At 44.2% G+C, this 20,136-nt stretch overlaps 1 protein-coding gene across 3 annotated transcripts in view; it reads right to left on the minus strand.

Moving 5' to 3' along the window:
- Positions 1-10,860: 10,860 nt before the first annotated feature.
- PLEKHB2 (pleckstrin homology domain containing B2) overlaps positions 10,861-20,136 on the minus strand; it is a 47,887-nt gene continuing 38,611 nt past the window's right edge. For 2 of the 3 annotated variants that reach the window (XM_055398132.2, XM_088831088.1), the window contains exons 7-8: positions 17,232-17,340; positions 10,861-13,595 (exon numbers count right to left, since the gene is read on the minus strand). In XM_055398132.2, coding sequence (XP_055254107.1) covers positions 13,459-13,595; positions 17,232-17,340 — 246 coding nt within the window. In that variant the 3' untranslated portion in view covers positions 10,861-13,458. The remainder of the gene's footprint in view (positions 13,596-17,231; positions 17,341-20,136) is intronic. The other variant, XM_088831090.1, reaches the window with a different exon arrangement.

Here is a 20,136-nt window from a genome sequence, read left to right on the forward strand (position 1 = left end):
TTAAAAGTTTCAGTCTCTTTGGTAAAGCAAAGAGAATTTGTTCCTTACCAGCATATCCAAAGTAGTGAACATCTTTCTACTTTAGATAAAACCTTTTTTTAAAAACTTGATTCTAAGTATTCAACAGGTTAGAAATTATGGGCCTTTCTTTTGCTTTCCAGTAGTTGAACATATGTTCTTGGTTTCTCTTACCTGAGAAGCCTCTGCTGAACTGCGACTCACACTTTCCAACTCTCCACCGTCTCAGTCAGAGGCAACACCCAGAGTCATCATCACTGTTCGCTGCTTTGGGGTGATTGGTGCTTTGCTGCTGCCAGGTTGCTGACGTGCTGCCTGGGGCACCAAGATGGTGGGCTCTACCACCATGTCCATGAACTCCTGGGTCACAGGCTCCACCTCCACAAGAGGAGAGGGAGGGCGGGAGGGTCACAGGAGCCTCTGCTGTGTCAGGTATTGTCAGGTTTGCGGATTCTACCACTGTGAGGGATGGGAGTCCCAGGCCCCACTGCTGCTATTACCCAGTTACCAAGGCCACAGGCAGCCAGGAGGCCAGAGTCCTGTGCACCACCTCCCCTACTCCTACCAGGTTCCCTGGGGCTGTGGCTCAGTAGCCTCAGCCAGAGGACCAGGATTGCAGGCACCAACTCCACTGTTCCACAGTTCCACCTCCTCTCTGTGTTCCAGTCCATCTACCTGTTCTCTGGCATCCTGGTGTGTTGGCCGGAGGTACCTTTGCTGAGTTATGTATGTTTTACTGGCTACAGATTGAAAGAGAGAGACAAAGACAGCATCTTCCTCTGCCATAATGCTGAGGTAATTCCAAATATAATTCTATATTTAGTGAAATTATCCTTCAGGAACAAGGAGAAAATAAAGCTATTTGGAAATGAAAGAAAGTTAAAATAATTTGTCATAAACAGACTTGAAGACAGACTAAGGCTAGTACTTACAGTACTTCAGACATTAAGGAAATGATCAAAGAAGAAATAAAAAGAAAACAATAAGAGAAGAAACATAGATATATACAATAGATTATACGTCTCTCTAAATAACTTAAAATTATACTTGGTGACTAAAACAGAAATCATCTTATATCAAAAACAGCAACACGTTTAAATAGGAGAGGTAAATAGAACTAAAAGGAAGGGAGGTACAATTATCATTTATAGTTATCAACATTTTCTTCTGCCTACTCAAATATGCTGTTGAATGACTCTAGTGATTTTCATTTCAGCTACTGTGCTTTTCACTTCCAGAACATTGGTTTCATTCTTTTTATAATTTTATGTTAACTGATATTCTCATTTCAGGTGAAATATATTCCCTTACTTACATTTGGTGCCATCTATCTTCATATATATGTGTATATATACACGTTTGTGTGTATTTAGGAAAGTCACTAAATGATGGTCAGCCCTCAACAACTAAACTCAGCAGTCTTTAAAAAGGGAAGAAACAAATTTCCAGAGTAAACACATTATAATATTCAGAATGCCCAGCTCTCAAAAACACCAACGACAAAATTACAAATCATACAAAGGAAAAGTCGATTCACAGGAAACTAAGTATTTGACAGAAACCATTCCTGAGGAAGTCCAGACAATGGAAGGAAATGTTAGTAAAAAGCATTAAATAAACTATCTTAGATATGCTCAATGACTTAAAGGAAAGCATGGAAAAGAACCAAAGGAAATCAAGTACAACTTTGTGAGCAAATTGAGAATATCAACAGATACAATTATTAAAAGGAGTCAAACCAACATTCTGAAATTGAAAAGCAAAATGGCTGAAACACAAATCACTAAAGGTCTTCAACAGAAGATTTGAGCAGGCAGAAGAAAGGACCAATGAACCTGGAGATATGGCAACTGAAATGAATTCATCTAAGGGAAGAAATATACAAAAAAAATCTTCAAGACACAGATAATCACAATGGTGTGATCACTCACCTAGAGCCAGACATCCTGGAATGTGAAGTCAAGTGGACCTTAGGAAGCATCACTACAAACAAAGCTAGTGGAGACGATGGAATTCCAGTTGAGCTATTTCAAATCCTAAAAGATGATGCTGTGAAAGTGCTGCACTCAATATGCCAGAAAATTTGGAAAACTCAGCAGTAGCCAAAGAACTGGAAAAAGTCAGTTTTCACTCCAATCCCAAAGAAAAGCAATGCCAAAGAATGTTCAAACTACCGTACAATTGCACTCATCTCACACGCTAGCAAAGTAATGCTCAAAGTTATCCAAGCCAGGCTTCACTAGTACATGAACCATGAACTTCCAGATGTTCAAGCTGGATTTAGAAAAGGCAGAGAACCAGAAATCAAATCGCCAACATCTGTTGGATCATCAAAAAAGAAAGTTCCAGAAAAACATCTACTTCTGTTTTATTGACTAAGCCAAAGCATTTGACTGTGTGGATCACAACAAAATGTGGAAAATTCTTCAAGAGATGTGAATACCAGACCACCTGACCTGCCTCCTGAGAAACCTGTATGCAGGTCAAGAAGCAACAGTTAGAACTGGACATGGAACAAAAGACTGATTCCAAACTGGGAAAGGAGTATGTCAAGGCTGCATTTTGTAACCCTGCTAATTTAACTTATATGCAGAGTACATCATGAGAAAAGCTGGGCTGGATGAAGCACAACCTGGAATCAAGACTGCCAGGAGAAATATCAATAACCTCAGATATGCAGATGACACCACCCTTATGGCAGAAAGGAAAGAAAAACTAAAGGCAACTACATAAAGTAGTAACTAAAAATCAACACAATCAAAGTTACTGCTTTATGTAGTTGCCTTTTAAATCATATAAGAAAGCAAGAGGAGTTACAAACCTGAAGTGCAGTAACATCAGCCTTTGTATTTACCCTTTACCATTGTTTTCATTTCTTCTGACTTTGAGTTAATGTCTAGGGTCTTTTCCTATCAGCATGAAGGGCTCTCTTAGCATCTCTGGTAGTGTAGGTCTACCTGTGGTGTTGGAGAAGACTCTTGAGAGTCCCTTATACTGCAAGGAGATCCAACCAGTCCATTCTAAAGATCAATCCTGAATGTTCATTGGAGGGACTGATGCTAAAGCTGAAACTGCAATACTTTGGCCACTTCATGAGACGAGTTGACTCACTGGAAAAGACTCTGATGCTGGGAAAGGTTGGGGGCGGGAGGAGAAGGGGACGACAGAGAATGAGATGGCTGGATGGCATCACCGACTCTGTGGACATGAGTTTGAGTGTACTCTGGGAGTTGGTGATGGACAGGGTGGCCTGGCGTGCTGTGGTTCATGGGGTCGCGGAGAGTCGGACACGACTGAGCGACTGAACTGAACTGAACTGAACTGAAAAATCAACATCAATGAGAAAATAATGTATGAAGATGTAATCTGTAACAATGATATAAAATGTAAGGGATGGAAAGGTATACAAGCAGAGTATTTCTATACTGTTGATACTAAGTTGATATTATTCAAATAAAATCTGTTTAATTGAAACAATGGTTAATGGTTGTTAATTGTTAAAGGTAACCACTTTAAAATAATTAAAAATTATACAGAAAAGTAAAAAACAAAGGAATCAAAATGTACACTACAAAAATGTCAACTAAACACACAAACGAAAAATAAAGGAGGAACAAAATATATGTAAGACACAGGTAAAACAAATAGGTAAACGGCAGACGTAACTCCTTCATTGAAGTAAATTTCTTTAAATATAAGTAAACTCTATTAGAAGGCACAGGTTGACCTCCCCATAGGGGCAGTGCCAGCTATTTCCAGGCTGGAAGGGGGCCATGCAGTGGGCATGGAAGAAAGTTGGACCACACGCAAGTCTGGCATTGTGGGGACTAAGCCCCCCATGTGGGCAGTCCTCGTGAATGGAAATCCCAAAGATCCCCTTTCAAGCAGGCTTCTTCAAATTTCCTCAGATTGCCTCAATGCCATGGTGGGCTCTTGTCTCTGGTGGCTTCCGCTTGCAGGTGATAAGAAGAAAGTTGAGACATAAACAAATGAAGTTCATTCATTCAGTATCTCCAGTCCCCCAACTGCCACAGGAGGCCTGAAGCTAGAAAAGGAACAGAGACAAATTCCACTCAGTGACTAAGAGTCTTGATTGGATAATTATAAAAATATATATGTGTTGAAGGAGGAGCCCCAGAGGAGTGGTGAAGAAAAGGAAAGCACCAGAAGAGAAATGAGACGCTTGTCTCCAAGGTCGGGGCAGGAGGTGGGGTTTGCTGAGAAACTGCTCTTTTGGTTGAGAGTTGAAAGACGAGCTGCAACTAACTGGGGAGCAGAAGCGTGCTGTGAGGGAGGCAGAATAGGGTGGGGAGTGGGAAGACTTAGGGTAGGGAGCAATGTCCACACTGGGAAGACAGTGAGTGAAGCAGGGTGAGGGGACACTGGGGCAGGGAATGTCCAGGGGGCAGGAACAGCAAGTGCAAAGAGTGAAGAGGGGTTGGGGGGTGACACTGGGGCAGGGAACGGTATCCATGCAGGGGGAATAGTGAATGCAAAGGATCAGAGGCCAGAAGTCCCCTGTGGCTGAAAAGAAGGGAGGCTTGGGACAGTCCAGTGATGGGAAGGTGCGCAGCCTGAATCCTGGGGGAAATGGGAAGTCTGTAGGGCCTGAGGACTCCATAGCTATGGGGCCAGAGGCCTTTCCCATTACTTCATACCAGGGTTCCTGCTGCTTCATGATGTAGTCTGGAAAAACTGGCCACTCGGTCTACATGTCTATACTGTCTACACTGGCCACTTCAGTCCAGGACAAGCTGACGTCACTCCTTCATCAGCGTGGTCACTCATTGGCTCAAGTGTTGGTCTAGTAAGATGCTACTATTCATCCCTCAATATTCAATAAATGTTAGTGAATTCTACCACTGCTATGCATCTAGCTCCATGTCAGCCACAAGTACATGCTGGAACCCAGTTCTAGGAGAGGGGACAGTCACAGGAGCCCTGACTGGGTTACCTTCCTGGGCTTCGGTGTCCTCACCTGTGAAAACAGTCCTAGGAGCTGCACACAGGGTGCTCACCTATGCTGGACACTCTCTTCAAGAGTGTCCTGGATGTTAGCTCTGGGGCAGCTGATGCCACGCCCCCCTTTTACAAATGAGACTGCTGAAGCTTCCGGGGGGGAGGGCAGGAAAGGAAACAGCTGGGCACATCTCTCTCCAGGGCTCTCCTTCCTGGTCACTGAGCAGGCACTCGCCTCCCTGCACTGGTGATCAGGGCTTTCTTACAGACCTTGCGGCATGTGGCACACGGGCGCCAGGGACAGCCTGGCCCAGACACTCAGAGCGGGTGCAACTCAGGGCCAGACTCGACCCTGGCAGCAAATGACAATAATGGTGATACCCAGCTCCAACTTTAGATGTGGAGTGCACCTTGAGGGTGCCATCTGGAGAGCGCACGCAAACTGTGTGTGCACAGCTGAGTGTCTCCGTGTGGCTCCCCCTGAGGCCTAAATGTGGCCCGTGGACCTCTCATCCTCCTCATGTGCCACAGCCCCCTTGGTGAGGGTCTCAAAGTAGATGAAGCCCACACGCACTGCACTCTCAAAGAGGCTCAACTTACATCACCTGGTGTGCTCAGAGGCTCAATCCCCAGACAGGAAGAGGAGCTTCAGAGCCGGCTGATAGCCCTAATGCCTGAGACCAGGCCCCTGAGACAGGGGCTTGGGGATGGAAAGCTGGGGTGGGGGCGGGGGAGTCTGTGTGCAGGCCTTGTCCCAAACCAATACTCCCGCCCTCTCCATTTTCCACTGAAGCGTGTCAAGATACTGATGACCTCCACTTGCCAAATCTCTACGGCCGCATCCCCTGACCATAATTTCCACACCTCCTATAGCCTAGCTGCTCTCTGCATGCGCCCACCACCCCGTCAGCCCTCCTCATCCCTCACCCTGGCTGGTGGGCTGGTCACTCGGCCGTTCCTGAGACCACCTCTGCTCCCTGCCACTCTCCAGGATCTCTGCCCCAGGCCCACCTCAAGTCTCTGGGAACAGGGGCCCAGGAACTCAATCAGAAACCACTTCCCTCCGCTCTCCAGCTGACCCTCAGCAACTCCTATCCAGGCTCCAACACGTGCCGCTACCCCCAAGGCTTGGCCCATGTCCCGCTCAACAGCTGCCATTGCCTCCAAGCATGTCTCCAAGGTCTCTATCCCCCAAGGGCTACCATGCCTCTGCCCAGTGTCTGGTCCCACTCTCCCAGCCTATGCTGCCTGTGGGCCTTGACACCGCCTTGTCCTTTTCTGCAAACCCAGCAAAATCCCTACTGTCCCTTGCAGGCCCTGCTGATGCTCGGCCAAGCATCGCTGTGGCGGGGTGGTTGCCGAGTCCTTGCAGGCTCCACAAGGTGGCGACCTTATCTGTCTGGCCCAGGGCTGTGCCTGGCACTGAGCAGGGTGCAGGGGTTTGCTGAGCCCATGGGAGGGTAGGATCTGAGTGGGCTCAAGCCAGGCGAGCTCGACCCCCTTGTGTCGATTCGCAGAGGGAAGGACAGGGCAAAGCCCTCACCCTGACAAGGCTCAGGGGTGATCTCAGGCAGGCCCCTTGGCCTCTCAGGACCTCCCTGAGACCCCTTCTCAGCCCAGAAACATTGGAGGCGGAGCCATGGACCAGGTGCTTCAGCCCAAGCCTGTGACAAGGAAGCAAAGCGTGGGTACAGAGCTTTGAGATACTTCAATCAACCCCATGCCCTGATCCAAGCACTTCATCTTCTGGGCTGTCTGGGAAGCCCCAGGAGACACAGCAGACACTGGAAGGACCTGAGAGGAGGTGTGACAGCAGGGACATTCCTGGGGCTGCTCTGACACCCAGTGGTGACTCTCAGAACCAGTTGTGGCAAGGAAGAAGTGCAGCTCCTCCCAAGGTGGAGAGAAAGAGCATGGGGGAGAAGAGAGGATGTGAACGAGTCTATTCTAGACCATTGACTCTCAAGATCTGAACATGCAGTGGAATCAATTTAAGGGCCAGTTGGTGACTCAAGTTTCTGAGCTGAGCCTGAGAATGTGTGTTTCTAATAGGTTCCCATCGGCCACTAAAAAACCATTGTTCAGGAGTAGAATGGAAGAGAAGGGATGGATGTGTTAACACTGTGTCCTCTGGGGTGGAACTTCCACTATTACCCTTACTTTATAGAAGTGGGCTTCTCTGCTGGCTCAGCTGGTGAAGAATCTGCCTGCAATGCGGGAAACCTGGGTTCGATACCTGGGTTGCGAAGATCCCCTGGAGAAGGGAATGGCTACCCACTCCAGTATCCTGGCCTGGAGAATTCTATGGACTGTATAGTCTATGAGGTCGCAAAGAGTCAGACAAGACTGAGCAACTTTCAGTGTGGAAGAAGTAGCTGAGACTTGCAGAGCCCATGCTGTCTCTGTCCCGACAGTGCTGGCCTCAAGTCCTGCGTGTGGTCCCTACTGCATGTCTGTGGGGTGGTTATAGCCTGCCCTTGTACCTGCCGTACCTATTTGGACAGGTGAGGTGGCTGAAATTGGGATAAACAGCCTCCATGGCTCGTTGCCCAGGACACCTCCCTGCAGAAACTCCAGGGCTCCGTCACCCATTGCACCCAGGATGTATTCCCTGCCCAGGCGGTGCTCACCTGGCCTCTGACGGGTAACTCAAAGCACCAGGCAGGCCCTGCCTGAGAGGCTAAAGAGCACACCAGGTTCACTGCCCACTGGGCAGTGGAATGTCAGCTGGAGGGCACAGCATCACCAGTCCTCCTAGGCCCCACAGGGAAGCACTTCTGGTTTAATTTCCCACCAGCGAGGCAGAGAAAAGGCCAGACATGCAAGGCCAGTGCCAGGCACCCATCCCTCACTGTGCCCCAGAGCTGGCAGGGGGAGAAAGGTTCCCTAGGTTGTCAGCACCCACTGAAGAGTGCAGGAGGGAAGATGCTCCTTGCAGAGGTGACAAGAAGGCAGAAGTGTTCAGGGCAGGCAGGGCACTGGGAAGCTAAGGCCAGGGAAACGTCAAGGCTGGGGGCTGGTGGAAGTGCAGACTCCAGCCCACACTGGACCCCCTCAGGACTTTGTGCTCGAGTCCCAGGAACACGCACTTCTCATCAGCCCCTGGGCACCAGAGTTTGAACCTCAATGTTTCTGAGCCAAAGATCACCACACCCCACATCTCAAGTGAGGTAGGGAGTTCTATTCTTCCCAGTGCAAGAAGAGACCCCGAAAATAACAGAGCAACAGGTAAGAATGTGTAACTCACAGAGAATCAGGGGAGTGGAAATAGTGAGGAGCCAGGATGTAAACTGCCATGATGCTCAGTGAATACTTGATAGACTGAATGAATTTAATGTATTAAAGAATGGATGTAATGACTCTATTCCTTGTTGGAAAGGGTGAATGTCTTTCTCCAGGTGCAAACCTGCCAATCAGTTGTTAAGAGGGGAAAGAAAGAACGAAGCAACAAAAAAATTGTGACCAAACAACATCTCTATTACATGAACCAACAATTTACATGTAATTTGCAACTGTCTACTTTATCAACCAGTAAATGCTGTACAAGTGAGGGTTAATAGAAATCTGACTTCCACTGAGCTTTAAGGATAGTTGTCCATCAGTAATTACCATTTACTCTGGTTCATCAGTAGCAGCAGCCAGGGCAATTTCTTCCTGAGCTGATTTACCCCTTCCCAGACCCCTTGCAGAAGGCAACGGCAACCCACTCCAGTGTTCTTGCCTGGAGAATCCCAGGGATAGGGGAGCCTGGTGGGCTGCCGTCTTTGGGGTCCGCAGAGTCAGACATGACTGAAGCGACTTAGCAGCAGCAGCAGCAGCAGACCCCTTGCGTGGCACTAGGGCCACGTGACTAGCTCTCACCGATGGAATGAGAGAAGACTGAGCGCCACTGCCAAGCTGAGAAGGGCTCCTCCCCATCGCCTTGCAGCAGGATGCAGAAGCTCCCTGAGGGCTCCAAGGTAGCAGACGGAAACAGCCCTTGTCTCCACCTGACTGCCAGGAGCAAAAGCCTTGCTCCCACACAGGCCTCACGGATGCAGACTTGAGCAGTAGAGCCTTTGGCCTTCAGCCCCTGGGCGGCTTATCACAGCAGCCAGCCTCTGTGCACACCATTCTCTAACCCCCAGTCTCAAGTGTTGGTGTGACCCTGGAAGCACCAACCAACGGAGAAGCTCCAGATATGCTCCAAATAGCCTCAGCATCCACTAGTTCCACAAGGTCAAAAAAAGCACAGTACCTCCACAAGCCCCACTGAGTCACTTTTGAACAATATACTTCATTCCTTGTTAGTGAAAGTACTGGGCTAGTCAAAACCTTTGTTCAGGTTTTTCGTAGCATTTTAGGGAAAAACCCAAACTTTCTGGCCAACCCAATAAAAGGGTATGAATGGGCAAATTCCTTACGTGCTGATATGGAAATACCTCAGATATGTTAAGTGAAAAAACGGATAAAACAGCATATATCAGCAGTTTTCAAAGTATGATCCAAGGATCCCTGAGGGTGCAAAAGACCTTTTGAAAGGGTCTGCAAGGTTCTCCAACTCTGTGTCTACATGAGGCCTTATTTCCTTCTATCCTTCAATCAAAACAAAAACAAAAAAACAGACTGAATGCATAAGCAGATAAACAAATCCAGCTATTAAGCCAGATGCTAAAATTTTCCAAATATAAAAACACTTGGCCTCTCGCTGATTCTGCATTGGAAAATATTTTTTATAAAGTCTATTTTTCAAATACAACGGGTTTATCATTTTGTAAAGTTTTAAAATTTCTCAACTTCATTTTCTAATATGGTAAATAATGATAGACACAACTCACGTTAAAGAGTTCTTTGGGAGGCCTCAAAACTTTAATCCTATATAAGGATCCTGAGACTAAAATGTCTGACAACCACTGGGGTATACAATTTTCATTTTTAAAAAAAAAAGCAGGAAAGTAAGAATTTATCTTTGTACTAGTTTATGTATGTACGAAGAAAAACTCACGAAGGATAAACAAACCAGTGTGAGTAGTTAAGCAAAGAAAAGGTGGGAAACGGGCAGATAGCAGACCCTTTAGAGAATCTTTGTTTCATTCTGAATCTATGTATGTGTGTATGTATATGTATATGTACGTCTGTGTGTGTGTGTATATATATATATATCACCTATTCAAAAACAACTAAAATATTAAGAAAAAGAGCCAGAGACAGCATGACAGAAGATGAGAATTAAGTCCAGCTGAAAAGTAAAACAGCTTACAAAGTCTGTGTGGAGAGTCACCCCTCCCCCATATCCAGAAATAACTGTCCCGAGGCAAAATACTAGAGAATTCTTCTCTGAAGAAATGAAACCAGGAGACTCAGCGCTTTTAGCATGAAGATTCCTCATCTTAAACTATGACAGGCAACCACACATCACAATTTAATGGAAGTGTGCAACAGAGGAGATAAACATAGAAACAAAAGGGAATTTTAAATAATCTTTTAAAACAAAACAACAAAAACACAAAGTCGTACCCAGAGATATCTGAAAATTTACTGAGCCCACGCTGCCGAGTTGAGGAAGATAACTGTGCTCTCAAGAAAAGAATTTTAACTTCTGAGCCTCAGTTTCATTCAGTGTAACCCGGATAAACACCTCCTTTACAGAGTTGAGACAGGAATTTAATGAATTATTGTTTTCTGATGCGACAATACATTCCATAGCACTTAGGGAAAGCTCAATAAATGGCATTCTTATTGCCTGTGATGCAGCAGAAAAAGCTGCGCTACTACAAAATAATTTTTAAAAAAAAAGATTGGTGTTCACCAGAGGAGACAGTGGGGACTGGAAGAAATGCATGAACTATTTTTATCTTTATAGTTTAAATAAACTGAATTAAAAAAAAACAGAAGTCAGTGAAATATGCTTTAAGGTTAACAATCATTTAATGTATTAACATTTTCACTTATAAACATACAATTTGCATATACAGGGAAAAATTGGTTCAGAGGACACAACAGAATACTGGAGATAGGCAAGCAATCAGAAGAGAAAAGAAAAGATCAACCCGAGGGGAAAAAATGGAACTGCATTCCATGCCGGTGTCTATAAACTTGGGAAGGAGAAAAAGATAGCACAGAATCACAATTAATGTAGAAAACAAACGCGGGTCATTCTGTATCAATGGCAGGAACGTCTCCCATGATCCAGATCGTGCATCCTGATCCGGCCCATTTCATGAATCTTGATCTGAAACACAGTCGCTCATCTCTCCCTTCTCTTTAAATCTAACCCTGAAGTTAACTCAAGAAATTAAACAAACAGAGCTAAGAAACAAGCAGACTGGCAAGTGTGCAATATCAACGGCCAACTATTTAAAAGTACACATGGAAATAAAATGCTGACTAAACATTTTACTTTAATTAACGTGAACAAGTTCCTTCCAAACTCACCTAACTTCTTGATTTTGGACTACCTAAGCAAGGTAACCAAAGACTGGCATCTATGAGAACTGGAGCCAGGGAAATGAAGCATCGCAGCCCATCTTTATGCTCACCACGCATTTCCTTTCAGGATCAGGTCACTAGGGACAGGGACTGGAGATGGGGGAGCACATGCATGTCCGGACTTCAGTCCACAGCCCCCCCACTCTGTCGGGGGCGGAACACAGGGAGACCACCTGCTTCAGGGGCATTTCAGCAACATAACTCAGAATCTGTGGTTCCAGCAATTCCTAATTCAACGTTAACACTCCAGAGCAATGTTAAAAACTGAGTTTAGTATTCTGCTTGTAAAGGATGCAGCTTGAATAATGATTGCCATCTGAACAAAGCTATTCTTATTACATATGATGTAAATTAAGTAACATTTTTTACCATCAAAACTAGTATTGTCACACATCACATGTGGCAACTTTCCACCACATGACACATTCAAAGAGAGGACAGCCAAGTATACTTCTTTTCAGCTGGAAACAGACTCTCCAGGGTCAACAAGTACAGTAGAATTGGCTGGGAAACAGACCTGTGGTCACCACAACGTTCATTTGGCATCTAGTTTTTATGCGGAGATAGATCTATTTATGTCTGCCTCAGAGGTGGAGTGGACTGATAAGTGAAACAAAAGACTGTGTCTGTAACTGGCGACATAAAATAAAAACAGAATTTGTGCTACCTGGAGTTTATTTTCTAGAAACATGGCCACATGGAGTATAGGGGCAGAGACCTTCGATGTGCCTTTGTAAATGTACATTTTTTAAAACATGCGGGACAGAAAACTGGAATAACTGAAGTTTTAAAATTTACATAGATAAATAAGAAAATTACAGAAATGCAGGACCCTTGGTTTTTCAGAGCTTCACATATAAGTTGGGGCTCAAGATTAAATGGTTCAAGCTTCTCTGTGACACTCAAGTCACAAATAAAAACAAGGCCGGTGTCCTGGTCAGGTGGAGAGGTATCTTGAGCAGGTCATTCATGTCTCTGGGCTGAAATTCCCATCTACAACCTGAGTTTCCCCCACCATGCAGCACAGAGCTCAAGGGCAGCAACAGTGCCCAGTCCTACCCAGGACAGGAGACGGGCTCATCAACAGCCTTCAGAAGGACATGAAACACATCCGCAGTGCAGCCCAACGCCCTGGAACAGGAACACTGCAACTGTGGCTCTCATTTCACTTTCCTCACCATTCTCTTCATAGTACTTTCTCAACAAGTAGAAAAACAGGCCATAAGTAGGCTGAAGTGGCAATAAAGAATGCTCAAAGCAAACACTAAAACTATGAGCCTCTGGAAAAACTAAATCTACCTACACACACTTTTTTGTAGCTGTTGTGCCTTCTTCAAGTTTTAAATGATAAAGACCTAAAATGTTGACACTCAAGTCTACTCCTAATTTGGGACGCTTTCCAAGTATCGCTACCAAAAACAAACAAGAATAAAATGAAAAAGCATTATTTTCCAGGGGGGAAACTGCCATCCCATCCATGGTCCTGAGCAGTCAGCTTTGCTGGAGCCCCAGAGGCTGTGGGGTATCACACCACTGCCTGGAAGGTTCCAGCCTATAACTCCTGAAGTAACACGCAGCCAGTTCTGGTCTGAGGTTTCAAAGTCCGACATTAAACCAAAAAAGCTGCAGTTTTTCTCGCCACGGTCATTCACTCACTCATACATCACCATGTAACCAGCAAAATACTAAAATAAATTATCCCTTAAGAACTAAGGCCTAACTCTAAAAACAAAATGGCCTTTCAAAACAGGTGTGTTTAAATAAAGTATCGTGAGAGTTTTATAAGGAAACTCCTCGAATGAGCCAGTGCCGCCATAGAGTCTACATTTTAGCTAAACAGCAGTCCAAAGCTTTCTCTGCAGTACTTCTATGTACTTATAAGCATTTTGTCACTACTTTTAAAAGAACTATTAAACTATTACTAAAAACATTTATAACAAACGAAAATGCCCTGCAAATCATATTATTGCACACAGGGTATCAGAAGCTATGCAAGTCGAGGTTCCAAGGACCCTAGAAGACCCAGAACAGAGACCCCAGGGCCATGCCCGTGGCTGCCCCGGCCAGCATGCCCAGCGCCAGGTCGCTGTCGTTGTCTCGATACCGCTCACGGATGATCACTTGGTTGGCAGGCTGCTGTCCATAAAGTCCTGGAAAAGAAGGCAAGAACAGACTCCTGAGGAGCAGTTTGTGAAGCTCAACATTCACTCAAAAAGACAGCCCACTTGCCCTGGTTTCTCCATGAACAGCATCCCTCCTACAGATTCATCCCCCTCAGAGAGCTGGGCGTGAGGGGCGACTTCAGTGAGTGCTCCCCAGCTCTCCTTCACCAAAGGTGAAGGGGACTCGGCTTGGCCGAGTGAGGGGGACACCCCATATCTAAGATGGAACTAAGAGAAAATCAAGATGCTCAGTTTCCCAAGGTCCACAGTCCTGGACGCTACAGAGAGCAGAGTCCTAATGAAGTTGCAAACCCCAGCCCACAATGTCCGCTTCAGCCCCCACACTGAGCTCATCAGGATGTCAGGCACACCAGGAGCACAGGAGACACACAGAGCCTAGAGGCTGTGGGAGAGCCACGGATCCCCATCGAGAAGCTAAACAGCTTCTCAGTATTCACGGAAACTATTTTTAAATTAAACCTTAACTCTGCTAACATAATCTGCTCTTCATTTTTAATGCTATGCCTTTATGGAGAAAAATATTTGTCAGAGGGAAAACATCTAAAAAACAAACTTTAAACAAATTTAAGGTTATCTGCACAATTAAAGTTCTCAATTGGAAATGTTGTTTTCTTCTATATTTCTCAGAGTTGGCCCTGGAAACTGCAGAGCAATTAGGTGTCAAGAGTACCATCTCGACAAGACAGAAACAGAGGACTCCAACCAAAGGAGCCAACTCAAACCAAAGACCTCAAGCCCACATCAAAAGACAACTGAACAAATGTCTACTAATGTGGCAAAATTAAACCAGAATACTTACAGAGTGTACACAGCATGTTTTAAACCGGCTGACTGACCACCAGTTCCAGTAACACTAAAGAGAAGGCCTTTAACCTTCTCTGCACAACAAGGGCCTCTATGGACCCTGCAAGGCAGTGCGTCATGAAGCTGGCAAAGCACCAGAGTCCTAGAAAGGCCGACTGAAGAGCTCCTGTCTGGTTACCAGCATGCTGCTGCTGTGGGACGGCCACAACTGAGCAGCCCCTTCACAGCAAGCACACTTACAGAGTGTTCACAGCAATTTTTCAATTTGTTGGTAGGCAATTGGCTGTCATGAGGCAAATGCCAAATGCCTACCAACTGCACTCAGCCCTCAGCAGCAAGTTATCTGAGGTTGCACCGAGAATGCTATCTCGTTTTTCATGATCAAAGTCAAAGGCAGGGACGGAATCCTAGGTATAGAAACTCCCTTCACAAGCACAAAACTTCCGATCTTCTACAGAGTAAGAAATAGCTGGGATTATCCCAATCTATGGCCTAGGGGCTGAATAAAATCTGGCTCTCGTCAGATGAACAGGCTAGGACTTAAAAACTGAATACAAACCCCAAAATAAATGGGAAAAGAATAATTCATACAAGGGGAAATTTAATTTGTAAACAATTATACAATCTTTCTCTTTGCCAGTCATCAGAAATGTAAACTAAGGCAACCTGGTTCCATATTAAGACCTAACGAGGTTATCAAAACTTTCAGAGCACAACAAAACAGCAGGCACTCTTGATGCAACTGCAGAGAAACCAGCACATCAGGAACTCCCAGGGCCATGATACACTGGTGACCTACTCTGGGAAATAACTCAGTAAATGGTATAGCATCAGGAGTTCCTGTAATACTGTCAGATGAAATGAGATAAAGTATAAACTTCCCTCAAAACAATCCAGAGATGGAGAAAAAAGGTACAGATGAAACAGGATGCTATAACTGTTGAAATTGGTAACACATAAATTTAACAGCTCATTTACTGTCCTTACTGTAAACTTTTATAATTTTAAAATGTATCAAAACCAAAATGCTTATGCACTTTGACATATTAACATACAGAAATCAGAAATGTATTCTAAGACATATTTAACATGAATAAAAAATATACTGATTAGAAACAGTCAAAGCAATATCTATGACAGAAAAATCAAAAATAAAAAGTAAACAGCCAATAAGTACTAGACTTAATATAACCCAAATGATAGGATGCAATCATTAAAAATACTCATGAAGATTATGTAGTACTCTAGACAAAATATATAAAATTTTTAAATGAGAATGGAATGTAAAAAGTAATGTAATGCCATTAACAAAACATAATAAAGCAAACACGCTCCAAAAAAGTAATGTAAGATAACAAAAATGAAACTATTATTTTACAAGAAGAAAATAATTAAAAATAGCTGTGCTAGGATCAGAGGATAGACAAATACCTCGTTTTTTAGTGTCATTATCTCACTGGTTTTCAACTTGACATGAAAAAAAAAAAATCAAGCAAGGCAAAGTTCTTCAGAGCCTACACTCCCTTAATGATGAGCATCAGATTCCCAAAACAGGTAACTGGAGAAACTCTCCTCTATCAGGCGCTAACGCAGCACTAACCACCACTAACTGTGAGTCTGGGGAAATCCAGACTCTGCGGCAACCCCACTGGCTTCTCTGCAGCATTAGTATCAGTAACCACTCACTCTTCTGCTAACACTGTCCTTCCACTGCTTCTGCAGTAAGGCACTGTGCCAGATTCCTGATCTCTCAGCAACCTCGGGGCTCCCATTCCAATCCACTCATCAGTTCACTCTCTTGTGTGTCGCTCTGACATGCCATACTCATTGAGAACTGCCCGACTTCACCTGCTTACTGGGGTCTGGGTATGGCCTCACTCTTCAGGCCATCAGCCACATAGCTCAGGTCACCCTTGCCCTGGCTGTAGGCTCCAGCACCACTGCCAGCAGATTCCTGACCTCCACCCTACAGACGTCCCCCTGCACAGGCTGCACCCAGGACTTGACACTATCGCAGTTCAGTTCAGACGCTCAGTCATGTCTGACTCTTTGAGACCCCATGGACTGCAGCACGCCAGGCTTCCTTGTCCATCCCCTAACCAGAGCTCGCTCAAACTCAAGTCCATCAAATCGGTGATACCATCCAACCATCTCATCCTCTGTCGTCCCCTTCTCCTCCTGCCTTCAATCTTTCCCAGCATCAGGGTCTTTTCCAATGAGTCAGTTCTTTGCATCAGGTGGCCAAAGTACTGGAGCTTCAGCTTCGGTATCAGTCCTTCCAATAAAACATTCAGGACTGATTTCCTTTGATGCTATCTACACGGGTCAATCGCTCATACCCAACACTTAGTTTCAGGTGAGATGAAAGTGAAAGGAGTAAATATAAGCCTTTCCATGCTCTACTTCATCTGCAAAATGAAACATCACCTCCGTAGGGATAATTTTTGAAAGCTACAACCAGAAGAAAAAAAACAGGAGAAAAATTACCTCTTATTCCTTAAAATGGGACTCTTAGGTTATTTCTTAATGTAAGTGTATTTCAGTAAGTACAAATTCTCATCTTGGGGATGAATCTGAATACAACAGTGAAGTTTTAAAAATCAAGCCTACTCTAACTTTGTAAAGTAGTATGAAAATATATAATGCTTTTTTTTTTTAAATAGCACAATGACTTGTCATCTATAGCCAGAAAAACTACAGTTCACTTACCCCTAAACTGAGAAATAAATATTCCTCAGGCTTCACTGATCTACACGCTAAATGACGAGAAACCAGAAATGAAAGGCTGGCATGAGTTACCTGCATATGGGTACTGATAGGGTACAGCATAAGCCTGTCCGTTTGCAGCATAGACAACTTGAGTTCCTGGTGGGTATGCACCACTGTATGGACCATAGCCATATGCCTGCTGAAAAAGATATAAGCCCATTAGAAATACAATTTTAAAATTCAACATCCATTTACAATAAAAATTCTCAACCAAATGGTTATAAAGAGAACATACCTCAACATAAGAAAAGCTACATATGACAAGCCCATAGCTAGCATCAACACTCAATGGCTGGTGAAAAGCTAAACAATTTCTCTATGATCAAGAACAAGACAATGATGCCTACTGTACCCACTTTTATTCAACATACTATCAGAAGGCGAAGTCAGAGCCATTTAGACAAGAAAAGCAAATAAAAGGCATCCAAACTAGAAAGGAAAAAGTACTGAGTTAGCCAAAAGTTTGCTAGGGCTTTTCTGTAAGATGGTATGGGAAAAAACCAAATGAACTTTTTGGCCAACCCAATAAAACTGTCACTGTTTGCAGATGACAGAAGAGTATATACAGAAAACCCTAAAGACGCTACAAAAAAACTAAGAATAATGAATTCAGTAAAGTTCCAGGATACAAAATTAATACACGGTAATCTGTTTAATTTCAATATATTAGGAACAAACTTTCAGAAAGAGAAATTAAGAAAATGATACTATGTACAATTGCATCACAACAATAAATTATGATCTTCCCAACCCAGGGATCAAATTACGGTCTCCTGCACAGGAGGCAGATTCTCTACCATCTAACACACCACGGAAGCCCATGATAAATATACTCAGTTCAGTTCAGTCCCTCAGTCGTGTCCGACTCTTTGCGACCCTATGAATCAGAGCACACCAGGCCTACCTGTCCATTACCAACTCCCGGAGTTCACTCAAACTCATGTCCATCGAGTTGGTGATGCCATCCAGCCATCTCATTCTCTGTCGTCCCCGTCTCCTCCCACCCCCAATTCTTCCTAGCATCAGACTCTTTTCCAGTGAGTCAACTCTTTGCATGAGGTGGCCAAAGTATTGGAGTTTCAGCTTTAGCATCAGTCCTTCCAATGAACACCCAGGATTGATCTCCTTTAGAATGGACTGGTTGGATCTCCTTGCAGTCCAAGGGACTCTCAAGAGCCTTCTCCACACCACAGTTCAAAAGCATCAATTCTTCGGCGATCAGCTTTCTTCACAGTCCAACTCTCACATCCATACATCATGACCACGGGAAAACCATAGCCTTTACTAGACGGACCTTGGTTGGCAAAGTAATGTCTCTGCTTTTTAATATGCTATCTAGGTTGGTCATAACTTTCCTTCCAAGGAGTAAGCGTCTTTTAATTTCCTGGCTGCAAGCAGCATCCGCAGCGATTTTGGAGCCCAAAAAAGTAAAGTCTGACACTGTTTCCCCATCTATTTCCCATGAAGTGATGGGACCAGATGCCATGATCTTTTGTTTTCTGAATGTTGAACTTCAAGCCAACCTTTTCACTCTCCTCTTTCACTTTCATCAAGAGGCCTTTGAGTTCCTCTTCACTTTCTGCCATAAGGGTGGTGTCATCTGCATATCTGAGGTTATTGATATTTCTCCCGGCAATCTTGATTCCAGCTTGTGCTTCTTCCAGCCCAGCGTTCCTCATGATGTACTCTACTATATATAAAATAGATAATCAACAAGGACCTACTGTATAGCACTGGGAACTCTACCCAAAACTCTGTAATAACCTATAAGGGAAAAGAACCTGAAAAATAATAGACATATGTACAGATAAATCAGTTTGTTGTACACTTTAATAAAATATTGTAAACCAAGTATGCTGTTGTTCAGTTGCTCAGTCGTGTCCAACTCTTTGCCATCGCATGAAATGCAGTATGCCAGGCTTCCCTGTCCTATCTCCCGGAGTTTGCTCAGATTCATGCCCACTGAGTTGGTGATGCAGTCCAATCAGCTCATCCTCTGCTGCCTCCTTCTCCTGCCCTCAATCTCTCCCAGCATCAGTGTTTTCCAATGAGTCAGCTCTTCTCATCAGGTGGCCAAAGTATTGGAATTTCAGCTTCTGTCCTTTCAATGAATATTTAGGGTTAATTTCCTTTAGGGTTGACTGGTTTGATCTCCTTGCTGTGCAAGACACTCTCAAGAGCCTCCTCCAACATCACAGTGCAAAAGCATCAATTCTTCAGCACTCAGACTTCTTTATGGTCCAACTCTCACACCCTACATAAGTACTTGAAAAACCATAGCTTTGACTATACAGACCTTTGTCTGCAAAGTGATGTCTCTGCTTTTTAATACACTGCCTAGGTTTGTCATAGCTTTTCTTCCAAGGAGCAAGAGTCTTTTGTGGCTGCTGTCACCATCCACAGTGATTTTGGAGCCCAAGAAAATAAAATCTGTAACTGTTTCCATTTTTTCCCCTTCTGTTTGCCATGAAGTGATGGGACCGAATGCCATGATCTTAATCTTAGTTTTTTGAATGCTGAGTTTTAAGCCAGGTTTTTCACTCTCCTCTTTCACAAAGAGGCTCTTTACTTCCTCTTTGCTTTCTGCCATTAGAGTGGTATTAACTGTATATCTGAGGCTGTTGATATTTCTCACAGCAATCTTAACTCCAGCTTGGGATTCATCCAGCCTACATTTTGCATGATATACTGTGCACATAATTCAAATAAGCAGGGTGACAATATACAGCCTTGACATACTCCTTTTGCCAATTCTGAACCAATCCCCTGTTCCATGTCTGGTTCTAACTTCCTTCCTAAGCTATTTACAGGTTTCTCAGGAGACAGGTAAAGTGGTCTGCTATTCCCATCTCTTTAAGAATTTTCCACCATTTGTTGTGATTCACACAGTCAAAGGCTTTAGCATAGTCAATGAAGCAAAAGTAGATGTTTTTCT

The sequence above is a fragment of the Moschus berezovskii genome, chromosome 2 (genome assembly GCF_049115385.1).
Source record: "Moschus berezovskii isolate FMDL1 chromosome 2, NW_MosBer_1.0, whole genome shotgun sequence".
Classification (NCBI taxonomy): domain Eukaryota; kingdom Metazoa; phylum Chordata; class Mammalia; order Artiodactyla; family Moschidae; genus Moschus; species Moschus berezovskii.